Source organism: Cinclus cinclus, chromosome 18, assembly GCF_963662255.1.
Source record: "Cinclus cinclus chromosome 18, bCinCin1.1, whole genome shotgun sequence".
Lineage (NCBI taxonomy): Eukaryota > Metazoa > Chordata > Aves > Passeriformes > Cinclidae > Cinclus > Cinclus cinclus.
The window spans coordinates 14,541,200-14,563,903 of NC_085063.1; the positions used below are offsets into that span (position 1 = coordinate 14,541,200).

At 46.2% G+C, this 22,704-nt stretch overlaps 1 protein-coding gene across 1 annotated transcript in view; it reads left to right on the plus strand.

The window, feature by feature from the left end:
- The window catches only part of NFATC2 (nuclear factor of activated T cells 2), a 70,282-nt gene extending 55,389 nt beyond the window's left edge, over nt 1–14,893 (plus strand). The window contains exon 10 of the mRNA XM_062504791.1: nt 14,740–14,893. Coding sequence (XP_062360775.1) covers nt 14,740–14,795 — 56 coding nt within the window. The 3' untranslated portion in view covers nt 14,796–14,893. The remainder of the gene's footprint in view (nt 1–14,739) is intronic.
- The last annotated feature ends 7,811 nt before the right edge of the window (nt 14,894–22,704 follow it).

The following is a 22,704-nucleotide window of genomic DNA, read 5'->3' on the forward strand; positions in this document are numbered from 1 at the left end:
AATGTCTCGATGGGTGCTGGTTTATTTAGGTGGTTTCTAAGTTTCTTTGGAAAGAGTGAGAATGACTAAAAGAAGGGGGAACCACTTCATAAGTATGGGGGTCAGTGGTGAAAGTATTGTGGCAGTTAAACCTCCCTGGGCTCAGCATCTGTCATTATTGAGCAACCCAGTGTCAGTTCTTTGGTATGATCTGGCTTCCAGGAGCCTCCACAGCCACAGGGCAGAGGCCTGGGTGATGGATCAGACATTGCATTCCCTCTGTGGTCAGATGCCTCCCAGTGCTGGGTCTTCATCAGCCCCTTGTGGGCTCCCAGTCCAGCCCAGGGGGCTGTGGGGCTGTTCTGCTGAAGTGGCCCTGGCCACCAGCAGGGCAACCCGTGCCTAGGGCTCAGGGAAGTGCCCCTGTTCAAATTACTGCAGATGAAGTCATTATAACTCTGTATAAATTGGTGTTTGCAAAGGCTGGGAATAGTCTGGATGTACCAGGCATCACACAGATCCAGGCTTAAATCAGGACTGAGGGGAACATGAGGGGAACTTTTAGCAGCTGCATTTTTTATTTGTAGTTTGGATGGGGTATCTTTCTTCCTTAAAATCGCATTACGTTTTCTCTTATCTGCTTTCTTCTGTACCCTTGGTCATTTGCTTTGAGTGGGGTGCTGGCTTCTTCCTTGGATAGGAGTCCAGCTAAGACTCCAGCAGGTAGACCTTAATTTTCAGCTGGGTAGGCTCTTCTGAGGTTATCCTGCTACTTCAAACCCTCAAATAACTTAGTGGTGGTGTAAGATATGTTTCCTTTTTTAAAAATGCCATTGATTTTTATACAAATTTTTCTTCAGGACTATTTTTATAGGCTACTATTAAAATATAAAACTAGAGCTATGCCTGTTTTAGAAATGAGTACCTCTGGCCCCTTTGTTTTGTACTTGGTTACACTTCATAGCTCTTCAAAACTAATGCAACTTTTAGATCAAGATTATGACTTCAGAGAATTTCAGGCTGTTCAGATAACGGTCTTGGTTTAGGTGCAGCCCTAAATGCTCCTCCAGTCTGTCCTGCAGAAACACATCTCTGCTTTCAGAACCTGCTGCTGAGCAGCAGTGCCTGTGCAGGGGCTGGAAGGAGCCTCTCCCATGGGGACATTCTGGGGCCAATACCCTGGCAAATAACCTAGCCCTTAATGCCAGTGAGGCTGCAGTAATTCCTGGGTTTCTGCAGTCTGTGTGAATAGAACAAGCCGTTCACTCCCCCTGAAATGGTGCTGGCTGGGGTTTTCTGCCCACGGGGATGCACTGCCCGAGCCGAGCCTGGCAGGATGAAGGGTTGGCAAAGGGCAGCTCCCCCAGCCCCTCGGTGCCACGGGGCTCTCGGGATCTCTGTCCCCATCACACCACAGCCCTCAGACACTCCTGGGGAGTCCCTGCCTGTGGCACAGAGGCAGAAATGCTTTGGCAGAGCAGTAAAGGAGGAAATTAATTTTCTTGTCTTTCGAAAAGAGCGCGGCCATCACGGCTGGACAGATCGAATTTGTTGTGATAGCAAAACAAGTTCTATGGAAACCATTGTGAGCCCTGAGCGAGGCTGCCCAGGAGAGTTGGGGAAAGCCGCTTTTGTTTGTTGTGCTTGGCATCGCTCTGCTCTGGATGAAGATGCTTTAATTTTGTGGGGAGACCCAAGAGAGCATTCCTCTTTTTCCATACCAGAAAGCCTTCCAAGCTGGCATAAGCGTCCCCTCTTTCCAGCTGCTCCTTTCCAAACACACTGTGCCTCCTAAAGATAGTCTTTACAGTGGCTGGGGCTGGTGGAAAACATGAAGCCTGCATGGATTAGCACAGGAATTCATTTGGGCTGACGAATTGGGTTTCCCTCTATAAACAGCAGTAGTGTTTTCATCTTCTGGACAGCACAGCCAGCTTCACGTCCTCCTGCTCCTCGCCCAGCCCTCCTGTGTCCAGCCCAGCTGAGAGCACAGCAAAGCCTCTTGTGGGGGGTGGAGAGCAGCCCGTGTTCAACGAGGTGTTTGCAGCTATGTCCCCTCTCACACAGGTTTTTTCCAACCCTTAGAAGAGGTGATGGGGTTATTTTGTTGTTTTGGGTTTGTTTCCCTCCGGTTTATTTTTCTTTCCAGGTAAAAGGGCAATTAAAGTAGTCCCTTCTCCCTGGCATCGTGGCCTTACAAGCAGCTCACACTATAAATACTGTGTATGTGTATGTATATGTGTATGTGTATGTATATGTGTATGTGTATGTATATGTGCATGTGTATGTATATACATATATACTATATGTATTTTCTTTTCTGCTTTGTTTAATTTTGAGTACAATGTGCTTAGCATCTGCAGGAGTTGGGGATTCTCTAGAGAGGATTTTGCCTCCCCTTTTCCCCCCAGGGCCCTGCACAGCATCACTGCCCCCAGGGCCATCCTGCCCCTGCCAGGGAAACACCCCCAGCACAACGCTGCTCCAAACACACTTTCCTAGCACTTAGACTTTTTTTTTTCATAGCTTACATAGTAAATACAATGATGAGGGGTTATTAATCACCCCACAATGTTCCCGTGGTTGCTCGGGGGTGGGGGGAAAGATGTGAAGGCAAATTTTATGATCAGGCTGCACTTAGTGGTGGTTTGTATTTACCTGACTGTGCAGTGATGGATGATTTTATCCATGTCCCTGAGTAACTGAGGATGGATTTGGAGTTGCTGTGGATAAAAATGGGCAATTTGGTATTCAGCTGTCAAATGGAAAACTTGTTCAGGTAGTAAAGCTCTGTCCCTTAACTTTACTTAATCACCATGTTTTCACATCTAGAACCCACACCCCATTAAAAATTTGTTCCTTGGAAACAAGTCTCAGCAAGCCCCCACCTCTTCATAGCACTGCAGTCTTCCTTCCCTGCCCTTTCAGGGCACTCTGATCCAGCCTGTCCTCTTTCTAAATCATAGATAGCATTGAATTTTCCCATCACAAAATGGTATGTTAAAAAAACAGCTGGGGAAAAAAAAAAGAAATCAGAAAATCGGAAAGTGGATAGCAGTGCTGAAATAATTTGCAGTTTTATTGGTAAGTACAGACTTGTGCAGTCCCAGTCTCCACACTCCCCTGGTGTGACTGCAGGGGAGTTTATTCCCATTCCCATCAGGGTGAGGAAGGGGCTGCCCAAGGGGAGCCCCAGGGTGCTCTCAGGACAGCCTTTCATGGCTGGGTCCTCCAAGCAAACTCACTGGCTGCCAGGGGTTTGCAGCTGGAGCATCAGGCACACGAGGCAAACAAAACTCAGCAGATTTCCAAAAGGCTAACAGCTGGATGCAGATGCCATTCTTGAATTAAGAAGAGAAAAGCCCAAAGCAGTTGCTCTCTTGTCCCTACCCATGCTGGGCAGCAGCAGGGCCAGGCTGGGCACCTCACACCACTGGGAGAGAAAAGAAAACAATTGGGGTGTTTCTGGGCACCTAGAATGAGGAGGGGGAGTCACCCTCCTGAGCCACAGGAATTGCCTCTCCTTGTGACCAGCCCTGTCTCTCCCGAGGGTCATCCTGACCAAACCCTCCGGAGACTGCTCACCCTCTCCACTCACCGTGGTGATTTCCAGCCCAAAGATAAACTGTGTGATTATTTTCAGTGTTGATTAGTCATGCTGAGGGGTTGCTTACAGTGCTGTGGAGGGGACCCCAAGGAAAGCCCCATGGTGTGCCCCGTGTGTGACCCAGGCAGGGCACAGCACGCTCCCAGCTCACCAACAGGATGCTGGCTGCTGACTTGGCCATGAGACATAACCCAGCTCTGCTTGAGGGGGCTCCCCAAAGGCTTCTGGTTGCTGTCAGTTCAAAACAGGGGAAGTTTTCCATTCTGTGATGCTCCTTCTTCCCTCTCCCAGCACCCGCTGTAGCATGAACTTGTTTCGAAGTTACCAAGGCTTAACCGCCCACTTCAACTGGAGCAAGGGCTGTTCCCTTAGGCCATCCCAAAGGACTCTTCTTTAAGCCATCCCAGAGGCTGTTCCATTCCCTTTGGCCATCCCAAAGGTCGTTCCATTCCCTTGGGCCATCCCCAGGGACATTTCCAGTCCTGCTGCAGGATGTCTCTGTGGCGTTCCCAGCTCTCGTTCTGTCCCGTCTGTGCAGGAGGTGTTGGGCACAGCCTGTGCCGTATCCCAAGGGTGCTGTGTGCTTGTCCCTTGTGTATTTGCTGTTTGAAGCCTGTCCAGCCCCAGTGACTCAGTTGGCAGTGAGCTACCGCAGTCCCTTCAGGAACGTGACCTCTGCTCAGTGCTGTGGCTCCGTGTGGCTCCGTGTGTGTGAGCCAGGGCAGTTCACCCCTGTTGGAGCCACCCTCCTGCCAGCCCTGCTCAGGAACACTTTGGGGATCTGCCCATCACCCTCACTGCTGCTGTGTGTTCCAGCTGTCCGTGGCTGGCTCCCACTGTGGCACAAACAGTATTCCCATTGAATCCACCTTCCCGACTGCTGCTGAATGTGTGCTGTGCTCCGATGAGATCATGTCAAACGTAAGCAAGTTTTATCTTTATTTTAGGCAAGAGGCTGTTTTATCATGCTGTGGTTCCAAAGCTGCTGTTGTTAGGCTGGAATTCTCCCAGGAAGCGTAGCAGTGCATGGTTAAATGCAAAGTAATGGCTTCAATATGAGGCACAGACACGGAGCTCTGAGCTGGCTGTGCAGGCTTGTGTTTAAAGAATGTGGTTACACAGCTGGTGAGAACTTGGGAGAGATCAGGATGGGCTTGCCATGTACCCCAGACCTTGCAGTGTGCCCCTGGGACAGGATTTACCTCCTGCCTGGGCTGCCTGGGGATGCACACAGCTCCCAGACCTCACAGCAGCAAAACTGGGGATGGCTCATCATTAAATCCTGGGAAGGATTCCCTGGGGCAGCCTCTTTGGGTGGTGGTTCCTACATCTTGATCTGGAATTGGGATATCTGAAATAATTGAGGGAGATCTGGAAATAATTGAGGGCTAATTTCTGAACAAATGTAGGTTATTGCTGTTGTGGTGAGGTTGGGAATTGCCCGAGCTCAGCAGTATGGGCTGCACTTGAGCTAAAGGTGAAGCTCCACTGGATATGGAGGAGCTCATTCTATTTCTGGGAATTGATAGCCCTTCTTCTCCCTTTCCTTTCACCCCTTTTCTTTTCTTTCACCTTCTCTTCATATTGAGAACAAAAGTTTTCTCATTCATGCCATTGATTCAGATTGAAAGTTTGAAGGCTTTGGATGATGCAGTTAACATTTTTCTTGTTCTCTCAAGCTGTTTACTGTCAGATGTTCCTGGCCTTCTTGAGGAAAGATGTAGAAGCAGTTACAGTGTCTGCTCCCCGTGGTGTTTTGCACTCCTTTTCCCAGTTATCCGTGTCTCTTATAATTATGTCTGTCTTGTGGTCTCTGATTTATACATATGCCCCATAGTATTATATAGCATTTTTATTAGTACATTATTTTATGGTAGAAACCCCAGCACTCTGTTGTGGCAGATGCTGCTTTGACTCCAATGTTTAAAAAAAGAGCAGCTCCTCCCTCAATGGAGCTCCAGTCAAAGTGCAAAATAAGAGCAAGCAGCTGGATGTGGGCAGACACACGGTATCTTGTATGTGGCACCTCCTTGACATGATGAGATGTGAATTGTGACACTCTGTCAGTAACCAGTTCAATATTTCATGGTCTGGATGCTTTCCAGCTGACTTGGGAGCAGTAACTGCAGCCCCCAAGTGCTGGGCTCCTGTTGCCAGGACCTGCAGAGCTGCTGCCATCTCTGCCCCTGCCCTTGGAGGCACTTCCCCAAGGGGGGAAGAACCTTCCCCCAAATATTCATCTCTGGAAGGATGTGCAGGCATAATAGAAAAATAATCTGTGTGTTAAAGTGATGTTGTGTGTTCCCCTGCTCAGTGTGGTGCCTGCTGCCCATAGTCCTCCTCAAAATCCAGCAGATGGGAACAAATGCCTTGTGCAGGCAGGCTGGGCTGGGGCTGTTTGTAAAGCAGAGGAATTGCAGGCAGAGGGAGATTTGCATGTCTGGCCAGAGGGGAGCTGGCTTTGCTTGGCAGAATTGCTCACAGGCCACTTGTGCATCTTGCCTGCTACCTTAGGACAGGGATTTTCTGCTGTTTCCCCCTGAGGACCAGGCTCAGAATTCAGTTCAGACGTGTCAGGAGGGAAAGCTGGTTTGTGGAGAGGCTGGGGTTCTGCAGGAGCCCACAGGCCCTTCAAAAGGGGGTGTTGCAGAGTGAAGACACGGCACAAGGTGAGATGCCAGAGAATCAGAGCCAGTGAATAGTTTTGTGGATTAATAGGCATAAGAACTGGAGCTCAAGGGAGGGAAACAGATTCCATTATTGACTGTTCATCTCCTGCAAAACTGCCTAAAGGGAAGGCTAACACGGTTTTGTTTTCCCTTAATTAAATATTTGTTAAATTGTTTGTTTCCCTTCAATTAAATATTTGTTCTGGTTGTTCCTTTGTGACAGAAATAAAAAAGCAGCAGCATTGCCTATCTCGTACTTTCAGCTAATCCCGAACGTGCTGTAACTGTTCCTCTGTCCTCCTCCCAATTATTTCCTGTAAAAAATAGCTTTTTCGCATCCATTCTCTTTTCTCTCTGTTTTTGAATCACTTTGCTGAATGACTCATCCTGCCCCAGTAAATAGGTTAACTCTAGGAGAATGATGAAACTGCCCAGTGACATGTGGATAAAGGGTTGTTGCTCGTGTGCTTTCCCTGCAGTTGCTGTTTTAGAGGTCTTGTGGTATCCAATACCAATTTCATCAGTTTTGAAACCATGAGGTGCTGCTGGAGGGAAAAGTCATCACCAGCCTCCTTTGGTTGTGCTGGTTTTGATCTAAAAGAAATATGTCTTAATACCCACTGGCAGTGCTTATCTCAGCAGTTCTGGATCAAATCCATCAGGTCCAAAGCATGCACAATAAAGCAGACACGAGCACACTTCACCCTTGTGCTTTGCAGCAACAGAGTCAAACCAAGAGTTAGCAGTGACAAAATGAGGACTCTTGCCTTGTGTTTCTTAAGCTTCAGTCCATCAGCCTAATATTTCTGTGTGGGTTTAGCCAAGCAATGTGCTTTATAAAATGAACTCCATCCCCTTCTGGTATAAGTTTTTGTGTATTTATTTATTATGTGCTCATTCTACTTGGAATATTTTACTTGGTCTCGTTGCATATAAACTAAAGCTAAATACAAACTTCATCTTTTCTCAGTAACTCACTAACTATCAACTAGAGAGAGCCAACTCCATGACTCAAACACGTGTCCCTTCCCTTGCAATTGCAGCCAAAACTCTCTGGCATCAGAGCGCTGCAGAATGAAAGTCATATCTAAATATATGTGAGCAGAAAGAAAGTCAGTTAAAAAAAGACTTTGTTATGGAAAGCTACTACAAACCAAATCCACGGTGGCCTGGAGTTCCTCATCACACCCAGGCTGATCTAGTTTTCCACTTTCAAGGTACTCTTCCCAAAGCAGCTGCTGACACTCGTGGAGGAGCTGCACAAAGCCAGCTCAGCTCCTTGCAGCCCCTTTCTGCCTCCTGTGAGGTGACTGAACAGACTCAAGGGGTTTGCCTGATAAAGCTCAGGATATTTATCACCGTCCTAGCAAACAATAACACAAGAGCTTTTGTTTCATGCTCGTGTAGTTCTGGCAGTGACAGTCAGAGCCAATCCTTGGCCAGGTAACCTGGGAAGGACCTGGGCAGTGCCTGGCCCCGGGTGCCACTCTGGACTGGCAGAAAAAGGGTGCAGAGGCTGAGATTTAAAGAAACAGAAAGACCCCAGTTTGCTGGGGTGCCTCTCCCACCTGCGCTCCAAGTGTCTGACACAACCCCTCCAAACTCAGCTCAGGGAGTCTGAGCCTGCAGAAGAGCTCCAAGGGCTGCCCATTTGCTGCAGCCTGGTGAGGCAGGAGGAAAAGGGCATGAAATTGTTCCTGAAGGTGCCCCTTTCTTCCTAAAGTCCGTGTGTAGGCAAGCCTTGCACCTGTCTCGGAATTGCCTGATGAAAAAAGTGATGACTAAATACTGAAATCCATCGAGCAAACAGGAAATCAAACTCTGGAGCAAAAACTGCTCTTTGTCTTGCTGTCACAGTCAACAGCCCAGGACAGAAGCCCAGCTCATGTGTGTGTGCATGCATGTCCTGCAAATGTCACACAAAGCCCATTCCCTGGGGCATGGAAAAGCACCTCAAAAACTTAACCCACTGATTCCCTGTAGATTCAAACAGGGGTCAAATGGATTAAATACCTGAAAGCACCACAAGTGGCACCCATCAGCCTTAGGACTCTTCCCTTCAGCTCAACTTGGCAGCTGTTTCTGCAGGAGAATTTGTCATTTGTGCTCGAGCGAGCTGAGCACCTCGTGGTGCTTTGAGATCTGAAGGATCTGAAGTCCCAGCTAAGGGTTTAAAACAGCCCTGCAGGGACTCTTGGCAATGCCTGCTCTCTACTGCATCCACACTAACAGTGGATTTGCTGTAGGGTGTAGCTCGCTCTGTGGAGCTCATCATCCTCTCAGGCTGTTTTCTCTTAGCTCAGCACGGATTGTTGGAGTTCCACGAGCGTGACCTCACAGCCTTTGTGCGTTTTTCAGCCCAAAGCAGATCTGTAACAGGTCTGCTCCTCCAGGGATGCTTTGGCCATATGGCAGGATGATGACAGAGCTCCAAGCCCTGGAGTCCCCCCATTCCCATCTAGGTCAGGCTTTTTCCTGCCAGCTTTGAGGCCGTGGCTGTTGATCTTTTCTGGAAGTACGACAATAATGAAAGTGCTTAGAGAATCCTTAGCGTTTCTAAGGTGGTGTCACAGACAGATTTGTGTTTTGAGTACTTCCTTCCTGCTAGTTTTGATCTACAGTGCGTTCAGGGCATTGAATTTTTTTTTAGCAGAAATGCTGTCTTTATTTTTTGTTCTTTTCTTGCAGCCACACCCAGCTTCCTGTTCATCATTTTGGGTAGGGCAGTACCAAAGATCGTTGGATTTTTGCACCTCACTCTGGCACTGCACTGAAATATAAGGGAAGGATATTTGAATGTCACGAGTGCAATCCAGATCCTGTAAACCCAGAGCAGTTCAGATATTGATTTCAGTTGGGATGGGCTTTAGCCAAAAATATGCATTTTATTTAGATTCTGTTTTCCATCAGATATCTGTATTATGTTGCTAAATTCATGGAAAGATGCCAATGGCTTTGGAGTCTGTTGATACTCTAAAAGCAAAAACGCATCCTGGGACCGGAGTTGCCACTTAGCTTGAGGTCAGCAGCCTCTTCCAAGAGTTTGCTTAATTAAGGAGATGACCTGATTGCTGTTGGGCTGGAGGGTGTTGAAATGTTCACCGTGCACACAGACTCCATGGTTTACAAGCAGGACAAGACAGAAAAGTTGCAGGATGCATCTCTTTGCATTATTTCAGTAATTATTGGCATTATTTCAGTGAGGACGAAACTCTGGTTTTGATGTGTAATTAAATCTTTACAGCTGAGAACATCTCACTGATTTTATGTCCCAATTTTCCAGAAAAAAAAAAAAAAAAAGCCTTTAATTGCTGTTGGTTTCTAAAACAACCTCACAGAATCCCAGGACTTTTCCCCAGCACAGTTTAATGGGCTTGGGCTCCCTGTGCCTGATGCACCCAAATTGGTATTTCCCAGTCAAGGAGTTGCTGTGCTCTCGTGTGCAAAAGCTGATTTTCCAGGATGCAGAATATAAAATAGGCTGTGTACTGAGTGGGAGGTTCCAGGGTATGATACGTGGCTGCACAACCCTTGGGAGCCAAGTAAAATACCTCTTTTCTATATATAGTCACCTGAAATGCAGCAGCAAAAACACTTCTGAATCTTCTGCTCAAAACTTAGTTTTTAAGAAGCACTTTTTGCTCCTTATATTGCAATTCTTTCTTTTTTTTTTTTTTTTTAATTTCCACATGTTTTTGCATGAGTGCCAAATGCTTTCATGGTGAATTCAAAAGAAATCTAAAAATACCAAGAAATTAAAAAAAAAAAAGGCAGAAAAATTTAAATACTGCCCTTTCCTGAGGAAAATAATTCACCTTATTTGCATTTGAAGTAAGGACTGTAACTTTCATAATTTCTTTGCCCAGACCTTTCCTGATCTGTACAATTAAGCAAAGTCTGATTTCCACAGCCACTGTGGTTGGATCTCTCAGTTAAAAGGGACTGACTTGGATCTGCCAGAAATGTGTTGGATCTTTCTTGGGCTCTGGGGTGAGGTAGAAGTGAATTTTGCAAAGGGCAGTGCTGAGTCTTTGACCTGACTCACAAATCACAGAGACCCCCTGTGCCTCTGGAGTCTCAGATCAAATTCTCACCTTTTGTCACCAGTTTAGGAGTGTAAGTTTTGAATATTCATTTTTAGATAATATCAGTTGAGAAAAAAAGGGGGAGAAAAGTAAAATATAGTGCTGGATCTGAGCAAACAGGTCAGTGGTTAAGTTCTGCCTTATGTGTTGTATATGCTGAAATGTCCATTTATTAAATTTATTAAATTTATTAAATTAACCCACAAAATGAAAGAGTAGCTGAGAGCTGTAACACTTGGCCATGCAACATAGGTCAAAGGTTACCTTTTTTTCTCAAAAATGGTTTTGCAAATCTTTTTCAGAGCTGATAGATACACACCTTAGCTGGATACAAAACATTATATGAAAAAGAATGACTGTGATCTTTGATCCAAGCAATCAAAAAGAAAGGTAATTGGTATTTTTCTGCCTTTTCTCCAGCTGTGTGTTTCTCTTAACCTTTATTTATTTATTTTTTCAATTAAAAAGTCATGTCCCTTTTTATTTGGCGTAGAGGGTTTAAAATATTTTATTTTATTGTATTGTATTTTTTTTTCATTCTTTTTCTTCCCCACTTGTGTAGCACAGAGCTGTCCTGAGGTGGGCAGGGAAGGAGAGGTGGGGCTGTGCATGCCGGGCTGAAGCATCTAAAGGATCCCATCCTTTCCAGGCAGGGCAGGACCGTGCCTGGCCAGGTTTGGGGGCACTCTGCAAACCCAGGGGCAGCTTTTCCTCCATCACTGCCTGCCCAGGGGTTTGCTCTGCATGTCAGAATTCCTCCTGGCCATGGCAGGACGTGGAGTCCTGCAGGGGGGAGCCACTGGGGCTGAGCTTTGCCTTCTCTGAGAGCCCCTCCCTGCTGTAGGACCCCCATGGGGTCACTGCCACACGTGGGGCTGTGGGGCACCCATGGCATCCCTGTTACCCGGGGGATCCCTGGATTGTCCCCATGGGGTCACTGCCACACGTGGGGCTGTGGGGCACCCATGGCATCCCTGTTACCCGGGGGATCCCTGGATTGTCCCCATGGGGTCACTGCCACAGGTGGGGCTGTGGGGCACCCATGGCATCCCTGTTACCTGGGGGATCCCTGGGGTGGCACAGGAGCAGAGGGGTGTGAGTGTGGCACCCTCCAGGGTGACATTGCCACCTCCAAGGGGCTCCTTTTGTCTCTGGGCTGCCGGCACAGCACAGTGTCACCCCCTGGGCACACACTCCACATTTCCAGCTGAGAGGTGTCAGGGACCCTTGGCTGGCTGAGGGGCCTGGCTGCCCAGCCAAGGGGGACACAGACCCCCCATAATTCCAGCATCCTCTGGGTCACCCCCCTGGGCATCTCCAGGGCTCTGTCCCACTCCTCCAGCAGCAGGATGTGACACAGGACAGGCTGCAGGATGCCCAGCCAGGCATTGCCTTGGCCTGGATGGCTGATGGCAGCTGTAATTTCAATATCCTTTTTTTATGATTTAATTTTTCATTATCCTTGCATGTGTGCTTGTGGCCTCATTTAATCCGTTCTCTCTCATTAAACGGATCAATAGCGCTGTGCTCCAGAGCAACCAGCGCCAGGCACCTTAAATAACAGTGTTTTATTTCTTAATCACATCATCTCCAGTTCCTCTCAGCTAGAAATGAGCAAATAATGAGAACTGATACTCGAGATATGTTTTAACCACACCACCAAAAAAAGATAGCTGGGAGTTTGGAAGAGCAGGGTCAGCCCTTGCTCTGGGCTTCCTCTGAGGTTTAGGCACGGCTCAGTTTGCTGATTTTGTTCAAGCTTCTGTTGAATCCCAGGTCTCTTGGATTCCACCTGGATCTTGGATTACACCTGGATCTGGGTGCAGGTGGCCCCAGTTCTGGAGCAGATGTGTGATTTCACCAGCCTTGGGCTGGAGGTGATTTCAAACTTGGAGAGAAATCCATGCCTTGGCATCTATTGCTGTTAATTTCCATGTTGATTGGGTTTAGGGACTCTGGTTGTAGATTTTAGTGCTGGGACAAGCACTGACACACCTGAGAGCAGCTGAACCTGCTCCTAGCACTCCCCTCACCGCTTGGATTTGGGTGAAATTCAGGCTGGCTATGGGACGTTCAGGCCAGCTGATAACAGGGAGTCTTGTCACCAAGGTTCTTACAAAAACCCCGATTTTCTACCTGGAAGAGCTGGCAGGGAGCGGTCCCAGGTGTGCCTGTGTGTGGGGTTAATGCTTCAGACTGTGCCCTGCAGAGCTTCAGCCCTGTTCAGGCTGCAGCCCCCTGTAACCTCAGCCCACAGAAGCCACTGCTGACCTCACAGGAGGGAAAGTGAAGTTTGCAGGCTGAGTCAGCATTTCCCCACAGCATCCAACCTGCCCAGAGCCGCCCCGAGCAGGGAGCAACCAAATCTGGGCCCCTCAAAGCTCTTCAGGGAACTCCATCTCGTTATCTGCTCATGTTTCACCCCATGTTTCACCATTCCTAAATGCAGATGGCTGTTGGCTCTGACGTTTCACAATTGTATCAGATAAAGGAACAGGTAAAACTCATCTATGTTGCTTTTGGTAGGTTTTTTTTTTTTTTTTTTTTTAATTCATCAATACAAAAGTGTTGATAAATAAAACGCCTGCAGCCTCAGCCCACTTGTTTCTGGAAAGAAAATGACCCTCTAAGAGTGGGCGCCCACTTTTTTTCCTCACTGCTATTTTTAGCTGAGGCTGTGAACAATTTCCACTGAAGACCTGCTGCTGTCATTTCCTGGGTAGAGCAAGCAGGAGGTTCTGCCCTCACAATGGACCAACCTCCCCTCCCTCTGGCTGCTGCCTGGCACTGCAGAGCAGCACTCACTCAGCACCCAAATGTTCCTGCTTTGCCCCAGTTCCCCCCAAAGCCAGCAGCTGCCAGTGGCAGGCAGGATGCTGGGCAGCAGCAGAGGACAGGAGTTCTCCTTTTCTTGCCCAAATCATCTCCAGGAGGCACCAGTCCGGTTCAAACCAGGCATTTCCCAGCTGGAATTAGAAAGAGCTGAGCCATGGGCTGTTACTGGTGGGATTTTTGAATGTGGAGTTCCTCACATGCAGTAGCAACATGGAGCTTTGAAAAATACAGATTTTACTTTCTCAGAGACAAATCCCAGCATGCAGAGAGGAAGAAGATTCCAAACCATGAATCATAACTATTAAAAACTAATTCGTGTGCTCCTCTTGCCAGAGACTTGCCAGAGATTGGGCGCCAGGATTTTCAGATAGGGGAAAATAGTGAAATAATATGTTAATTAATACTATGTTAATTAATGTTTCTCGTAAACACTTATTAGAAATTGGATAGAATATAGAGGAGTCTTACAGCTGCAAACCTGAGGATTAATCAGTCTTGGGTGAGGGCCTGCTTTGGTTCGAGTTAGTCCCTGTTTCAGTCTTTAAATATCAACAGGGAGAAGTTATTTAGATCTGGGTTCTGAAACCTAGAAAATTTCATTTTCTGGTTTTCAGGAAATTTGTCAGAGTAACTAAAGAGTTCCCACACCATGGTGAATACAGCACCAAGGAGCTGCAAGTGAAATGGAGCCCCAGAAAGGCAGTTCTGGAGTTGTGCATCAAAACGCTCATGGTCTAGGTCTCCTGATCAAAGTGCAGAGATTTCTGCTCTTGAATTCTAGGGAGCACCTAAATTCTAGAGAGAGAATTGTTGTTCCAGGAGGTGCCAAACGGTGTTTTAGGCAAGTGAGTGTCAAAAGTTGGCAGGAGACATTGGCTGTTGTAAATAAAGTGATATTCTTCCAACTCTTAAACAGACAGCAAAGCTCTTCAGTGTCTTCTCTTGAGCTTTATTAACAAGCCTGTCCCAGCCTCTCACAGTGCCCCGGTGCTGCATGCAAGTTGTTTGTGCTACAGTCTGCAAATAAATGGTAATAAAGATGTAAAGCAGGTAGAGTCTAGAGTGGAATTAAAAAATACCAGACATAAACCACCCAAATGCAGACTTTCTCAGCTGAACTGCAGTCTCTGTGTTTTCACTGTCCACTATATTTCCTCCAAACCTGGCCTCTTTCTCTTTAGAATATTTTTCTTTCAGCCTAGTGAAAATGTTGAAATGCTTAGACACCCAGAGATGTTTTTTTCCTTTTTTCTCCCTGTGTGTGACAGGGAATATGTGTGTGAGGGCTGTGGCAGGTCCTGGGCACGTGCTGCAGCCTCTCTCTGTTTTATGGCACCTGAATCTCATTGAAAACAGTGAAACCCCCCCTCCCTCCACTCCCTCCCCCTTGCCTTCCAAAAATGTGTAATCTGGGCAAACAGGACCATTTAGATTTTAATAACATGAAGTTATGAATGCAAGAGGGGATGTTTTCAGCTTGACTGCCCAATGATTGCTTTTACTTTTTACTTGTCTTGATGCTGGAAGTGCTTTAATGTTTCCTCCTCTTTCTTTTATTTCCCAGTTAACGAAATTATCAGGAAGGAATTTTCTGGACTCCCTGCCAGAAGTCAGACATAGAAGAAGAGATTTGTGAGACAACTTTTACCGAATCCTTTCACAAGTGACCTCTTAGATCCTTCCAGTGCCCCTGCAACCTCTGGCTTCCTTTGCAGTTCATCTCCAGGCAGAGACTCAGTGCAAGGAACAATGAATTGGCACCAAGTGACAGCCTTGGCTGAGCAACTCGCCACCTCTGTGTGTAAACACCACGAAGGACACCCTTCCTTTCATCCAGAGATCACATTGTTCTCCTGGAACAGAGCATCTGTCTGAGGAAACACTTCAAGCCTGCTGCAAACCATCTGTCTGTGTGTCCATCCATCCATGGGAGACAGGAGCCGTCCCCTGGGCAGGGCCCAGAGCCTGGGGTGGAACTGGGGGTGGGGAGAAGGGAACAAAGAGGAATATATTCCATGGGAGAATAGCACCCACCTGCAGGTCACTAACAATCGTTTGCCCTCCAGGTTTCAAAGCCCTCCTGAGAAATGTTATTACTGTAGGAAACTGAGGCAGCCCAAGCTCGCTCAGCCTTCATCCAGTCTGGGATCAAAAGCCAGTCTGCTCTGAGCACTGTGCTTGGTATTTCAAACAAGAGGTGCCAGCTGGATCCAGGAGTTTTCTTCATTTTTCTCCTCAGACTGGATGGGAGTTTGAAGGAGAGGGATTCTTGTAACCAACCAGTGAAAAGAGCAATTCAGCAGTTGCAATGCCTGTCCCGAGGTAAAATAAACCCAGGTAAAACAGAGATTAATATATAGAAGTCACAGTAAATCCAAAGATTTTCTGATTGATCCTTATTAGTATTTAGGCAGTGTATGAACACGTCTTAGATATTTTCTCTCTAACAAATTGTTGCTGCTTCTTTTCATGTAGAACCTGCTCTTGGCTCATAACCTATCCCATTTAGCAGCTGGAACATTTATTCACTTAAGCTGCAGAGGAAAATAATTGCATCTTACAGAAGTCATACATTCCAGAGAAAATATACACTTATTTATATTCACCTGGCCTCTTGAGCTTTGCAAAGCTACCAGCAATTCCTGGAAAGGTTACATTTCCATGGGAGTTAGTATTTTGTTATGTTTTGCTTCCTGTGTTGGAATATCCTGTCCTGACTCCTGCTTAGCACATTCCAGGTAACCACTGCCACCTGCAGTTGTAGAGCTACAAGTTAGAATATTTAGGGGAGTCAGGGCCTCCTCAGTGGGATAAAAAGGCTTCCTGAGTGGGTAATCAGTGTACAGTAAAAGATAACAGTAATATTTTAGGAATTACGTAATAATCTTTCCTGGTTTTGTACATAATGAATGCTGATATTTTCAGGAATGCAGAGGCTGAGCTCTGCTCCAGAAAGCACAGTGAAACTATTCCAGTTTTCAGTTGTGTCACAGTAAATTTTGCAGAATTCCAGCGTGTCCACTGCCCCCAGCAGGAATTAGGGGATGGGAATACAGCAGAGCAGCCTCAAAATAGGTTCCCAATGTGTCAAGAAAGATTTTGTACAATCCCTGCAGAGCATGTGTTTGGTCCAACAAAAATCTCTTCAGGACTATCAGGAAGAATATATTTCCTGCCACTAAAAGCTGGTGCTTAAACTCTGCAGGGTCTTGGGGTTTAGAGTGGGGGACACAAGCTTTAGGTTCTTCAGAACACCTGACCTCGGGCTCAGCTAAAATTTGGCTCTTGAACAGAAACCTGAATTTCACAAGAGCAGCTCTGAGCTCCAGACTGAGCCCAGCTCAGATCCAGAGCCAGAGCAGAGCCCTGCACATCCCACCCTGGCATTAATGGCACAGCCTGGCTTCTATTTCTGCTTTGTGAGATTCAAATCTTCCACCCTAAAATGAGTTCCCTGTATCCCAACACCCCAAACTCCCTGGTGCTCTCCTTGTGAGCTCTGCCCTGCAGGTGCCACGGCCAAGCCTCAGCCTGGACCTGCAGAGGTGAAAATGGCCTTTTTAAAATTTAATTTAATTTAATTTTTAATTGTTGACTTTCACAGAAACAAGCCTGAGGCCCAGCCTCGCTGAGGAGTGGAATTCCTGTTAGCACTCAGCAGGACTCTGACTGGCTCACACATCTCTAAAAGCTGGTTTGGATTGTTATAAACTGTCAGTGGGCCAGAATCTGACACACACTAAGGGCTTTTAGTGCAGACTGATGAATTAGACAATTCTGACATATTCTAAAGGCCAGAAGTTGCCTGTCAGAAGTTCTTCAATATAGCTGAGTAGAAGAACAGACCAAATGCATCTCCCAGTTTCACACTTGGATATATCAAACATTTTCCATGATCCAACCTGTAAAGTATAAGAGAAATTTTAAAAAACAAACCAAAAAATCATCCACAGGAAAAAAAAAAAAATCCTGATATTCCTTCTCTGTTGCTGGATTTTAAATAGAAGGTCAAAGAAGCCCAGGAAGGTCTTTTCAGATCTGTGATGTGCTGCAGCAACTACTCATCAATTTAGGAGAAAAAAATTTAGTGTATTTTTTTTTAGCTAATATCAGCTTAGAAAAGGGGGGGAGGGAAGTAAAATTCAGTGCTGGATCTGAGCAAAGAGAAAGGTCAATGTTTAAGTTCTGCCTTCTGGATTGTAGATGCTGAAATGTCCTTTTAATAAATTAATTAATAAATTTTAATAAATTAACCCCCAAAAAGAAGGAGTAGCTGAAACCTTGGGTTTGGATTTGGAGCAAAGGCTGCTCAGGGGCCTGGCAGGCAAAGCCCTGCAGGGCTGCACCCAGGAGAGCCCTGCACCCAAAATACACCAGATTTCCACTGTGCTGATGTGTTCTTCAGGCACTTTGCTGTAGAGGGGGAGAGAGGCTTGGGTTTTGATTTGTTGGATTTATTTTTGGGGGGGGCGGGTATTTTCTTTTGGGTTTTTTGTTGTTTTGTTTGTTTTTGTGGGATTTTTTTTTTAGTTTGTTGTTTGGTTGGGGTTTGGTGGGTTTTTTGTTTGTTTTGTTTTGTTTTTTTTTTTAGTTTTTGGGACTGTTTTTTTTGTTGTTGTTGTTTTGTTTGTTTGTTTGGGTTTTTTTTGGGGGGAAAGGTCTTTTTTTAATGTGCTACAGGTGCTCTACCACGCTTGCATTGACTGCATTCCTTCCTCATCTTTAATGGATAGGTATTCATCTGTGTACAATGTAATTTATACAATACAGCCACAGAGGGAGGGACTGGTCACAAGGGCTGGTAGTGACAGGACAAGGGGGGATGGCTTCAAACCGACAGAGAGTAGCTTTAAATCAGAAATTAGGATAAAAAAATCCTCCCTGTGAGGGTGGGGAGGGCCTGGGATGGAATTGCCAGAGCAGCTGGGGCTGGCCCTGAATCCCTGGCAGTGCCCAAGGTTGGACACTGGGGCTGGGGCAGTGAGAGGTGTTTGAGGTCCCAGCCATGGCAGGGCTCACCCTGGGGGTGTTTGAGGTCCCAGCCATGGCAGGGCTGGCCCTGGGGGTGTTTGAGGTCCCAGCCATGGCAGGGCTCACCCTGGGGGTGTTTGAGGTCCCAGCCATGGCAGGGCTGGCCCTGGGGGTGTTTGAGGTCCCAGCCATGGCAGGGCTCACCCTGGGGGTGTTTGAGGTCCCAGCCATGGCAGGGCTGGCCCTGGGGGTGTTTGAGGTCCCAGCCATGGCAGGGCTGGCCCTGGGGGTGTTTGAGGTCCCAGCCATGGCAGGGCTCACCCTGGGGGTGTTTGAGGTCCCAGCCATGGCAGGGCTGGCCCTGGGGGTGTTTGAGGTCCCAGCCATGGCAGGGCTCACCCTGGGGGTGTTTGAGGTCCCAGCCATGGCAGGGCTGGCCCTGGGGGTGTTTGAGGTCCCAGCCATGGCAGGGCTGGCCCTGGGGGTGTTTGAGGTCCCAGCCATGGCAGGGCTGGCCCTGGGGGTGTTTGAGGTCCCTGCCAGCCCAGGCCATGCCCCGCTCTCTGTGGTTGTGTTATTTTATCCGTGGTTAGAAAGGAGTACCCTGCACAGAGCTGGCTCTTGGCACTCCAGCAGCTCAGCGTGGAGGCTTCACCCCATGGATTCTGTATTTTAGGGGTTCAGGCTGTGCTGCCCCTCTGCTTTTCTATGCAACAGTAGTTAAATAATTCAGCTTCAACCAACTTTTTGTATTTATTTCTTTTGTTCTCACTTTATCTGGAAGATAGCCATATTTGCACATGAGGAAATTCTGTCTTTCCTCAGTTATCTGAATGTTTCACCACAGTGCCTTCCTGCCATTGTACCAAAGGCCTACAAATATCTTGTCTGCAGGGTGAACAACTCTAATGCATTTTCCATCAAAGTTGCACCATGTGAAGTTCATGGGGCATGTTGGAACTCAAAAGTTCATCTCTTTTTGTTTGTCTTGTGTGTGTGTGAGTGTGTGTATTTTTTTTTTAACTTCCAATTTTCCATCCGAGCTTTGGCTGCGAATACAGGATGAGCTTCTATAAACTTCTGCATCAAATATACATAGAATAAAAATCATCATTCATGATATGTAAACAGTCTGAGAGTGGAATGGGAGTGGGCAGATATCAGGAAGATTCTTTTTTTGTCAGTTATGAGTGTTGGAAGTCGAGTTTGCCAGGAGAGGAATTGCTTGTGAAGATACTTGCAATGAAATACAAAGTCCTGGTTTTGTTTTTCTCCATGAGAATGAGCAAAATGTAAGATCTGAGCAACAGGAGTGGAGTGAAAGCGTCTCACGTATGTTGTTTTTATTGGGAGAAAGAATGTAGAAGAGTCATGGGTTTTGCACTTGCTTTATTTGTATCCATGTAAATATGTATCCCTCCATTCTCCCCGTAGGAATACAGCATTTCCTGAATGTAGAGGATTTCCAGAACCAGCACTATGTTATTCTCTAGTGTATAAAAAGCTGCTGCTTCATAACATATCTAAACCAGTTCTCAAGGTAGCTAGCATGTTTTTTTAAAGTGTATTTTGTAATCCATATCTTTACAACAAAAGTGACTGTGCTTTTTGTCTGACCAAATATGCAACAACTTTTGGATTAAGGTTTGTATTTATAAAGGATCAGTTTTCATTTTCTGAATGCCTTACTTTTCTATGCAATTGTTGTTGAATTGTTGTTGTCCTAAAAGAAAGATGTATTTGATAAATTTCCCAAAGACTTCAAAGACAGCTTTAAACACTTAAGAAATATGTTTCTAAATATTTCAATCTGACTTTTCCCCCTGCATTTCTTTCCAAATTGCTACTTAATAGGGAACAATGATCTGCCAGATGGGACTCAAGAAAATTACTATCTTAATTTCAAATCTTAAAGTGATTCAGATCCTCATAATTTTTGCACCAGTTAAAATCATCTGATGTTCCAGCTTAGCTGCAATTCTGAGTGTTTGTTATTTATGTTCCATATTCCTGTGCAATAGGAAGAGATGCCACTGCTGGGTCTCGATGGGGTAAAGTGTAAAATTCTCCAGAAATCAGCTCTTTTCCTCATCATTTACATTGCAGTGGTTTTTTACCTGTGAGGCAGCACTCTGCCATCACACATGGAAGGTTGTGATTCTTCATTCATCTCAGTTCAGAAGGAATAATTCACCTTTTGGAAGGTTTGACATCAGATTGGCATCTGTGTCTTTAATATTTGCTCTGTTATAACTGCAGGGGTCACAGCTGATAGCAACTTCTCTGCCAGCCAGTGTCAACCCACTCTGGTCTGTTTAAGGTTTGTTTAGCCATTTTCATTGTTTCAGGGGTAAAAAAATATAAATGAATACCTGCACATTGCAATAAACTTCACCTGAAGGTGCTGATGCTGTGAAAGGTGACCTCAACTGCAAAGAGTTACCTGGGGGGGGGTTGAGTTTCCTCCTATAACTCCTGAAATAGCAACATTGGGTAGAAAGCTCCAGAAGGACTGAGTCTCAGAAATGAATAATGTTTGTAAAAGCCAGGACTCCCCAGCTGGGCTGTTGGAAGCTGCAGTTACTGCAGGATGGAGCCTGCTCTGAGCAGGGACTGCTCTGCTGTGGTGGTGGCACCTGGGCACAGAGAACCTGACCAGTGCTGGCCTGCCTGGCACTCATGTCTTTGTCTGAGTGTGTAATTATGAAGTGATGCCCCCCAAAGCCCAGCCCTCCCTGCCCTGGATGTTCAGGTTAAGCCATATTTTAATAGACACACGAGTGAGCACCTGTCACTCACATCATCCTAACAGATGTCTTTTGAATCAAATTGCTTGTTCAAAATCCTAACTCTCACAATTGAAAAGGGGTTTGTATCATCCACATTCCTACAACAACGTTGTTAACCTCCAATGTAATGTTTTTTTGCTATCTGTAAAGTATTTTTATATATTGCCTGTACTATGGTAGATTAGCAATAAATGAAAGGGCATCATCTGCTGCAAGAGTGTTCGGTCTGTTCTTAAATTCCTTTACTGCCTTTGATAAATGGATATCAGGGGCCTGAGTCACCCACTTGTCTCCTTGCCACCCTCCTAAATACTGAGGAATGGCTTGTGCTAAAGGTTTGCAGAGTTTGGAGCATTTCATCATTAATGAGCTGCCCAGCTCCCCTTTGGGTCAGGATCCCACCCAGGTCCTGTGGAGAGACTGAGTCACACTGAGACTTCTTCACTTCCTCCTGGTGTCTGTTTCCCCTCTTTTCATTTTCTATCCCACCACCCCAGTGAAAAGCCCCAAACAATCCACAGCAGCAGGTACTGCAGAGCCTTGACCTTAATAAAGCAGTGATTTCCATCCATGTAAATGTCCTGCATCAGTAGATGCTTTTTTAGAGACTGGGGATGGACTCCATTTCACTTTTTTTCATCTAAATCTTAATTCTGCATTTCTCTACTGGAGACACTAAAAGAGACATTTTCATACTGCTGTGCTGGAGGGATGCCCAGAGCCCATTATGGCCCAGTGAGAGTTGAGTTTATACAGCCTTCAATTAAAGACATTTACCTTAACAAAATCAATATTATCCTTTGCATTTAAACCCAGAGAATTCAAACCATATTCCGTGCATTTGTTGGCCATGGAGCAAGTGTTTTGCCTTGCTTATTCACAAAAGCCTCAGAGCAGGGGCCATGTGGAAGTTCTTAACTCCCAAACCCTGTACAAAGGCTGGGAGCCTCATGAACCAGACAGGCTTCGCCAACAAAGAAGCTGTTACTGGCTAGGAGAGAACATTTTATGATGAACAAATATATGGCACACAGGATTTTAGCTTCATTCAGCAACAGGAAAATTTAAGTAACTTAACCTGGAAATTCCACAGCTCCGGTCTGAGAACTTGAGCACCTGCCCTGATCCTCTGGCTTTAATTTATGTCTTGGGGTCGAATTAAAGGACTACAACAGTACCCCCAGATTTTTTGTCTTAACGGGAAATTTCCTGGATTTTGTAGACTTAACTCGCTCTTTTGTAACCCTTCAACATAGCTGACTTTTTTCCCAGTTTACAGGGTAGCAGCAAGGAAGAAAAATCCATGTTTCTAATGAACATCTGGGTCTCGTATGAGCACTCGCGTGCTCCGCTGTGTAAATATGCGATTTACAGCTTCTTTTTCTTTTTTGAAATACAAATGTAATTTAGTCAATTTAAGGAGCTGCCTTTCAGCTTCAGAGCAGATTCTTTTCTCAATACATCATCACTGGCTTGCTCAGGTGGCCAGGCTCAGCTGGGCTGCTCCAAGGAAGCTCCAGCTCCGTAAGGAAAAGAAGCTCCCACCCAACACCTTCCTCATCCTCCCTGACCCTGTGCCTTCTTTGGACTGGCTGCTCCTCTGAATTCAGCATCTCACGGTGTAGAGGGGCTTGAGTTAATTTTATTTAGGGAAGGCAAAGCCATAGCAGAGGATTTCAGCTCCTACAGACCCAAAGGGGAAAATGCACAGAAAACTGCTGAGGTTGTGAAGGATCACTCACCCTGAAATGCTGGGAAAGGGAGGTGGG